This window comes from Oryx dammah, unplaced genomic scaffold (assembly GCF_014754425.2).
Source record: "Oryx dammah isolate SB20612 unplaced genomic scaffold, SCBI_Odam_1.1 HiC_scaffold_28, whole genome shotgun sequence".
Lineage (NCBI taxonomy): Eukaryota > Metazoa > Chordata > Mammalia > Artiodactyla > Bovidae > Oryx > Oryx dammah.
Genome location: NW_024070212.1, coordinates 15,734,438 through 15,743,202, shown reverse-complemented (window position 1 = coordinate 15,743,202; position 8,765 = coordinate 15,734,438). Strand labels below are relative to the sequence as shown.

Sequence of the window (8,765 nt, the reverse complement as noted above, 5' to 3'; positions counted from 1 at the left end):
GGAGACATTATTCCTCCCTGCTTAAGAACCAGGGGGATGGAGTAAGAGCATAGGGTTGGGGTTTGGATGGCCATCCCAGAGTTTCAGGCCAGTGGGCAGGGAAAGAAAAGTGGGAGACACAGTAAACCAGATAGGATCATGTCCTCTGTTTCCCCATAGAGATCTTTAAATAGAACTTTCATACCCACATAGACCAAGGTCTTGTTGCTCTCTACTTTTCTCACCCTCTGCTCCCTTCTTCACAGCTGCCCCCAGCCATCATCATCATCGTCATTACCAGCTCTGTTCTCCCTGGCTTAGCTCCAGGCTCTGTTCATTCCACTTGGAACTTTGCTACTGACAGGTGGTAGTTGATCCCTGACACGGGCACCATACAATCTGAGAATATGCCAGAGAGAGGTGGGCACTGTTCAAGGTGACCCGGACTACCAGGGAAAAATATAAATGGTGCTCATTAGTCATTATGTCAAGGGTAGATGGGTGGTGTTAATACTAGGCTCCAACAATGGGGTGACTGAAACACCTACTTCTAATCACTAGAGGTGAATACACAGAACCATCAGCTGAACCATCTTGAAAGAAAACAGAAAAACCAAAGACCCCTACTATTGGCCTTAGGGAACAGGAGTCCCAGGGACAGGAAGCATTGGATAATAAGGTGGGGAGATTGAATAAGGAGGAGAAAAACACAAGGACGGGAAAAGATCAGAGCCATTTCCCTTCTAGTACAAGGAAAAGAAGCTTCACAGGTGGCACTAGTAGTAAAGAACCCACTTTCCAATCCAGGGGAAGTAAGAGATGCGAGTTCGATCCCTGGGTCAGGAAGATCCCCTGGAGGAGGGCATGGTGACCCACTCCAGTATTCTTGCCTGGAGAATCCCATGACAGAGGAGCCTGGTGGGCTATAGTCTGGGAGGTTGCAAAGAGTGGGACATGACTGAAATGACTTAGCATGCACACACAAGGGAAAGATAGAGGAAGATTTGATACCCAGACTCCAGTTCTCCCCTGCTCCCACACTAGCCCTTCAGGTTAAGATTCAAATCCACATGGGTTGCAGCCACTAGTCTTCCAAAGGGGTCCTGGAGAAAATAGGTTCAGTAAAAAAAAACCAGGAACCCCAGAGCCCCAGAAGTTGGGGTAAGAAAGAGTATGATGCCAAATTGCCTACTGCTGTAAGAATATGTTTGACATTTAGTTGGTTCCTAATTAAACAACCCAATATCAAACATATCACACAGAAGCAGGCAGAAGAGCTTTCATGGCCCTCTGCCTTCCTCCCCACTGCAAAGAAAGGGCAGAGCAGACATGTCAGGCACCAACCCCTGAGAGCCATCTGTCTGGGGAAAGGGCACCAACCCCTGCTCTTCACCTCCTAAGACGGCCGGCTCTTACTCATCGGCTCTTCGTGCCATCCCTGTCTTGGCTCCTTTGCTACCAGTGCCTGGCCTTTGCTTGATCACGTTAGCCTAAACCAGGAAGAATATCTGGCAGCCCTCTGCATCCGGGCACCTATCCTTTCCAAAAGCTCCAACACAGTTTCTTCCTCTGGTGTCACGGCCTCAGCGCTCAGAGGATCAACGGTGTCAGCAGCTCCTTGTCAACCTTGCCACCTGCTCCCCTCAGTTCCCCTCCAGCTGCCCCCAAGGCTTTCCGGGAGAGCGGGTGGGGGCTTGCACATCCTGCTTTACCTTTCCAAAGCCCCCACAAGGCTGCTGAGGGCCTTTCAGCGGACCCTTTCCTGGAACCTGCCTGCTCTTGCGAACTAGAGATGAGTAGCCATGAGAAACTTCCAGAAGGCTTGGTTGCTTTTCCCCACCATATTGTTGTCCCTTCTCACCTTCTCCCCATGCCCTCCAGGCATCCTCCTCCTCGAAGTCACCCTTGGCTGTCCGGAAGAGAAGCGTGACCTGTCTTACTAGCAGGCTCCAGCCCACGCTCCAGAGAAGACTTAAGGACAGCCTCTCCTGCCTGGCAGACTTGAAACCAGGATTTTAGAAGGACAAGGTGAGGGAGGAAAAGGCCTCTGCCAGGAAACAGCCTGCAGTCCTTGGGACTCTCCTCTTCTGGGGCTTCTTACAACACGAGCTCCTGAGTTGGCTTCTTTAAGGGTCTTTCCTCACAGGGGCCTGCTTTTCTGGGAGGTTTCTCTGCTGAAGAGAATCAGGTCTGTTGAATGTCCTGTGGCAGGCAGATGCTTCTCTCTACTGTGGCAGAAAGGAGCCCGAGTTATAGCTGCACTGGTGGGGTGGGGGGCTTGGATGGAAGCGTGGGGTGGGAGGAGGAGGCTCTGCTTCAGCCCCCAGGCCTGTTCCATGTGTCCTTGTTCCCATTAGTCCGGACACCCCCACCCCGCTCAACGTGCACACACAAACAATCTGCCAACTTGACAGTGCCCTTGATCTAGATCGATAGTTTGTCCCAAGCTCCAGTCAATTCATATTGCGTGGCTCTTGCCTTCCAGGGGAGACTAACAAATGGGCCTACAAGCCCCAAGGTAGACACCTGTGGTGTTGTCTTATGGCTTTCAGTCTGTATGTAATTTTTTACTTTGACCTTCCTTTTTTACCCTTAACACCCACACCTGCCCCAAATTCTAGTTCCCTTTTCTGGAAACCTTGACTGCCTTGGAGAACCACAGGCTGGAGGGCAAGAGGCTGGGAAAGGGATTTTAGCAGGAATTGAAAGGACTTTAGTGGATGGCACCCCACTCCAGTACTCTTGCCTGGAAAATCCCATGGACGGAGGAGCCTGGTAGGCTGCAGTCCATTGGGTCACTAGGAGTTGGACATGACTGAGTGACTTCACTTTCACTTTTCACTTTCATGCACTGGAGAAGGAAATGGCAACCCACTCCAGTGTTCTTGCCTGGAGAATCCCAGGGACGGGGGAGCCTGGTGGGCTGCCGGCTATGGGGTCGCACAGAGTCGGAGATGACTGAAGCGACTTAGTAGCAGCAGCTGCAGCAGTGTTTGGCAAACTCGGGAAACAGAGGCAGAGACAGGAAATATTGATGTAGGAGAGGAGCAGCTCTCCCAGGAAGAGACTGCCAGGGTGGCATGTCCAGGCGGAAACCTCAGATGGCCTCTGATGAACGCTTTCCAGCTCTCCTGGAAGTACCTTCTGTGTAGCCATTTCAAACCAGACCGGGTCCTTTTGAGCCGGAGAAGCTGGGTAAGGCACTGGCCACAGAGGGAAAAGGGGCTGGGGAGGCATGAAGGGGTGAGTTACTCAGCTGATATGATGAGAGCAGACAGGGCAGGCAGAGAGGATCAGAGGCGATGGGCTCCGTAGGGGGCCGGACTGCCAATACTGGAGCTAGCCTGGCACTGACAAGCCCTGGGGAGAGAGGCCAAGGTCAGGGATCATGGCAGAGAGGTGGGGCATTCTCTGGGCCCAAATGAACAGAAAAGAAATAAAAGGGGTTGATGAGGGAATGTGGCGGGAGTGAGGGGCAACCAGGTAATGGAGTTGAAATAAAAATAGAAAAACTATCAAAGGACAGGGAAACATCATTATGGGTTATCATCTCTGCTAAGTGCTTTATTTAATCCCTACGGTAATCTAGTGAGGTAGGCATTATCTCCATTTTACATATAAAGCCCTGTAACCCAGAAAGTTAAAATTACTTGCTCAAGAACACACAGGCAGTAAATGACAGCCAGAATTCAAACCCAAATCCGTCATATGGAAGCCTGCTCTCCTAACACCAGGCTATGCTGCCTTGTATGAGGCAGCGGGTGGCTGGGAGACAGATACAAAGAGGAGAGAAGGGAGGTGAGACAGACCTATAGGGAACAGAGTGGAGGAATAGGCAGAAGGAATGGCCTAGGCAGTCTCAGCTTAATGGGTCAAACCCAGGACACAGGTGTGTGGTTTTGTCTTCTATAAAACTCCCACCATACTCGTCATGACTTGTTCACTGCCTGCCTCCTCCACCAGCCTGGAGCTCCATGTACTGTTTGGTGTCACAACTCAAGAGCAGTTATTGACTAAAGATTAGAGGGCTTGGAAAGCAGGGCTGATGGAGACTGGAGGATGAATGGACATTTAGGACAGAAAGAAAAAGACAGGGCTGGGATGGAGAATGATATTTGAGCTGCCTAAGGGCCAAGCAGGACATCTGTGAAGGGCTTGGGTCATAGGAAATCTCCTAAGAGGGAAGTGGGAGGATACCTACTGGATGCCAAGGGCTGCGCTTGCTGTCTACACACATTTATCTTATTTAATCCTCATAATGTTTGTATGAGATGGGTATTATATTCACTTTCAGAAGAGAAAACTGAGGCTCAGAGAAATAACCTATACATACACAAGAAGTGAAGCCAGACTTTGAACCCAAACCTGACTCCAAAGTGTGTGCTTTTCTCTTTATACCTTGCTACCCCTTTGTGCTCATCAGTGTGGTGAGAGGAGGAAGGAGAAGTTCTGACAGCTTAAGATGAAAACGGCGCATCAAAGGACAGAGGCAGACTTGGGGCACAGGGGAAAGAAAAGGTGTGAGTTTTGCAGTGTGGACAGAGCCACAGTGTTGAGAGCAGGAAATCATCAGCATGGGAAGGATGAGTCACCAGTGAGAATGCAGATGGCAAGGTGAGGAATGAGGGGAAAAGAAATATGATGGCAGTTAATCAGTGATGGTGTGTTTCTGCTCCTGTGACTGGCTGCAAAGTGGGAGTCTCTCTGGCTTGAGTATCATTTGTATGTAAAGTGGATCTTTATGAGTAAGGTTCTCTGTGGCCTATAGATGCGTATGATTAATTAGTACTTTTCAGAATTTTGAATAGATTAAGATGTCACATGCTCTTTCTAGTCCCCCATAAATCCCACCATTTCTTTCCCCCTCATAACTGTTATATTACTTGCCTAACCCCTGAAGGCATTTGAGTTTGGAACCCTGTCATTTCGAACAGGTGAGCATTCAGACAGAAATTCAGAGGAAAGAGACTTTTCCAAGGTCTCACAATAATTGGCAAAGTCAAAACATAAAATCCAGTCCTACTGACATCAAGCCCCATAGTGCCTGTGGATTAACAGGCAGATTCAGAGCTATTGTCCAAGTATACAGAAGAGATCTGTGGAAGTGAGATCAGAGAGGTGGTGAGCAAATCCAGAAAGCTGTATTAAGATACTGGCAGCTGTGAATAAACGCTTTGAAGTGGGCTGAAAGAATACGCCAGTGGTTCGAGTCTGAACTTTTAAGAACTAGCTTTATTTACTGAACCAGATCAGGATGCTCTGCTCACGTTGCTCATCTACCCACCTCCCCTCCACTCATGTCAATACTGCATACCTCACTTTGACCACAAGGCGTCACTCTTGTTTTTACCATTGTTTCATAGATCATTTTCCAGATAGCACCAGGGGTTGACAAGAACAGGAGATGTGAGAGTGGGAACATTGTCTTAAGCTCTGGGCAGATAACTATATCCAGGTGCGTTTAGGAAGGGACGTTGAAGGTAGTGGGACTCAAGAAGGCTAGGTTAGCAGATGCGGTGAGAATGGAAGGACAATGTTTCGAATGCCATCAGAGTCTCTCCACGTAAAAAGCTTTGCCCTTCTCATTTAGTTCTCGCTGGTACTGCTGATGCTCCTTTTCAAACAGCTGGTGCAGGGCAGCTTGACGGACCTGGTGGGGTGGGTAGAAGAGTGTGATATTTGCCCTCTGTTTACTTGTCTTCCTCATTTTTTCTCCCTGGTTGCTTTCCCATCCCGTTTTCTCTTGGATCTGGAATTAGCTATGGCTTAAAATTAAGCAGGAGCACAAAGACTAAACTTTAGAGGGGAAGCCAACCCATTTTTTTCTCTGTGGGTGTGCAGACCCACGTCTTTTCTGAGAACACACCAAAAACCACAAACTTTTCTAGGCACCTGGGATACAAAGATGGTGACATGGCAGCAACAGGGGCCTCCAAGGAGAGAGGTTCCCAGAGGCAGACGCTAGGCACTAAGGCACAGTTTTACCAAGGTGAGAGGAGCAAAGACTAGACAGCTTTGGCACTCTGCAGCTGGATACAAAGGATCGGTGAAAAGGAGCTTTGGTCTCAGGGTTAAGAGTTGCTGCTCTGGTGTAATGGCAGAGCTTGGGAATCCCAGTGGGAAGAGGAATAGTGCGGTGGAGGATGAACCTTCACGCCATGAACTCACCATCAGCAACTGCTTGTTGGCCAGTGCCAACTCCTGTACCATGGTGTCCTGCATCCTTAGGACAGCATATGGGTTTCTCCTCTGGCTTAATGTTATCTGCCACAGACAGTGAGTGTGTGAATTTCGCCACCTGTCCCAGGCACAAAGGTAGGGGTTGAATAGGTTAGAGTTAGGAGAGACAAACCCCTGTCAGGGAGGCTCTTCTTCATCAGAGCTTTTGTACCATTGTCAGAGAAGACTTCAAACTCCTTGAAAAGGTGACTAGTACTGGCTTAGCTTCTCCAGGAAAGAACACTGGAATGGGTTGCCATTCCCTTCTCCAGGGGATCTTCCCAACCCAGGGATCCAACCTGGGTCTCCTGTATTGTAGGCAGATTCTTTACCATCTGAGCCACCAGGGAAACCTTGATTTAGAACCTAGCATATATTAATAGGAAGTATATCATTCAATCACCATAATGACCATGTGTCATAGGTATCAATTTTTGCATTATACAAACAAGGAAACTTAGTTCAGGTGAGTTACCCAAGGTCACCTAATGGCAGACCTGGGTATCAAGTCCAATCTGAGGATTGATTCCTTCCATCATCCAGTGATACTGTCTTGGCTAGACACACTCTGGAATCATTTAAGGTTTTCTAATACACAGCAGGATTATACACATGTGATATACACACATATCCTCTGTTCAGATAATCTTGTTGACATTTCTTTAAAAAAATCAAGTATTTTTTACAGATGACTGAAAAATATATACAGGGATATATAGTAAATGAAAGCTGGAAGCATCATTCTTCTGCCCCAGTTCATCTCAACAAAGTTATCAGTTTCTTGTGCATCTTTATAGAAAAATTTTCTATCATGTATTAGCAAGTATAACTTTTATTTTTAACATGAAATCGTACATTTACATAAGCAGTATTACGTAACAATTTGGACTTTTCATATCAGCACTTAGAGATTTGCTTCATTCTGTTTAAAGGCTGCCAAGTACTTTTATAACATAATTTCACCAGCTACATGTTATTTTTAGCTTTTTTACTTGTATAAACAATACTGTCATGAATACTCATGTGTGTACCTTCTATTGCTTTTGTAGGTATGTGTATAAGGTATTCCTAGAAGTTGAGTAGCCAGTTCAAAGGATCTGTGAATTTAAAATTCTGACACATTTTATAAAAAAGGCTGCATCAATCTTGACTCCCATGAAAACTATATGCATTCTTTTTATGTCACATCCTTGCTATCTCTGGGTATAACCTATGAAACCTTAAAAAACAGGCTTATCCTATCTAATCTTAGGCCATTTTAGTCAGAATCTTCTTCTGGGTTCAGGCCTTTTTTTTTTTAATCTTTTGCCACATCACGCAGCACATGGTATCTTAGCTCCTCACCCACTCCCGCACCCGCTGCATTGGCAGCGAGCAATCTCAACCACTGGACCACTGGGGAAGGCCTAAGACCTCTGTTTTTTAAAAAAAACTCCCCAGGTGATAAGAGATACACAGCTTAATCTTTTGAGTTGTCTTATTCATTCATTCAATAAACACCTACCGCATACCTACCACATGGTTGGTGAGTGTGATACCAGAGAACAAATATTTGAATTTTCCTTAAAAAGTAAAACAACAACAAAAACTTGCTCCAATTTTCCTTCAGAGAATGGGAAGCAAGGAAACAAAGGCTGCTGCTTGCCTGCTTCACACCTATTTGCCTTTTTGAGGAGCCTCTAACAAGATGAAGTGGATATCAGGGGAGGGCAGGAGAGTGAAAATGTCAAGCTGACGCATAAGGGAAAGGACAGAAGCAGAGATTACCTGTCCACCATCTTCTTAAGTCCCAGGGCCCTTTGAAAATGCTGCAAGAAAAGGGAGTTCTGTTATCTGCCTCGATCTCCAGTACCTCACCCTCAGTGCCCTAACATAGTGGGAGACAAAGACCTTTCTTTGCGGAGAGAGGGGAGTAGCCAACTTCTGAGGGCAGTTGTGGAGAAAGTCCTATTCATGCAGGGGTTAGTAAGCAGCAAATATTTGAATATCTACCATGTGCCAGTCTCCCCCTACCCCCCGCCTCGCTGCTACCCTTCAGTTACAAGGGCCTCTCAAGAACTGTCAATTTCTGAAAAATTCATCTGGACCTTATCCAGGGGAAACTCATCCAAAGCAGCCTTTCCAACTCTGCATACCTCTTCTACTTTTCCCATCTTTTCCATGGACATGTCTACAGACTTGCTTGATGTAGTCTTAGGAGACTGAGCAAGCTCTCATTTCTGTTTAGTCACCAAGGATTCAGTAGTCATAGCAACATTTACACCTCCAACAATAAGCCTAGTCCTACGAGAGTTCATTGGTCACCTGGCCCGTTGCCCCAGAGACCTGAAGGGAATCCTGGTTCTCCAGCCTTCTATTAGTGACACAGGCACTTTTATGAGCAAGGACCCCAGTTGCAACTTTAGGATTTCTTCTTTTGAGACCCCACATGACCCAACTAAGAGTTTGCATACCACAACTCAAGAGTTCCATCAAAGATCCCACATTCTGCAACTAAGACCCGGTGCAGCCAAATATAAATAAAAATAAACATTTTTTTTAAAACTAGGCTGCACCGGGTCTTAGTT

At 46.8% G+C, this 8,765-nt stretch overlaps 1 protein-coding gene across 1 annotated transcript; it reads right to left on the bottom strand.

The window, feature by feature from the left end:
• Nucleotides 1-5,191: 5,191 nt before the first annotated feature.
• CUNH1orf189 (chromosome unknown C1orf189 homolog) lies at nucleotides 5,192-8,663 on the bottom strand. The gene is made up of 4 exons (XM_040230487.1): nucleotides 8,334-8,663; nucleotides 7,966-8,006; nucleotides 6,148-6,277; nucleotides 5,192-5,629 (listed from the first exon to the last, which is right to left on the bottom strand). The coding sequence occupies exons 1-4, from the start codon at nucleotides 8,364-8,366 to the stop codon at nucleotides 5,528-5,530; spliced, it is 306 nt and encodes a 101-aa protein (XP_040086421.1). The 5' UTR covers nucleotides 8,367-8,663; the 3' UTR covers nucleotides 5,192-5,527.
• Between the last annotated feature and the right edge of the window lie 102 nt (nucleotides 8,664-8,765).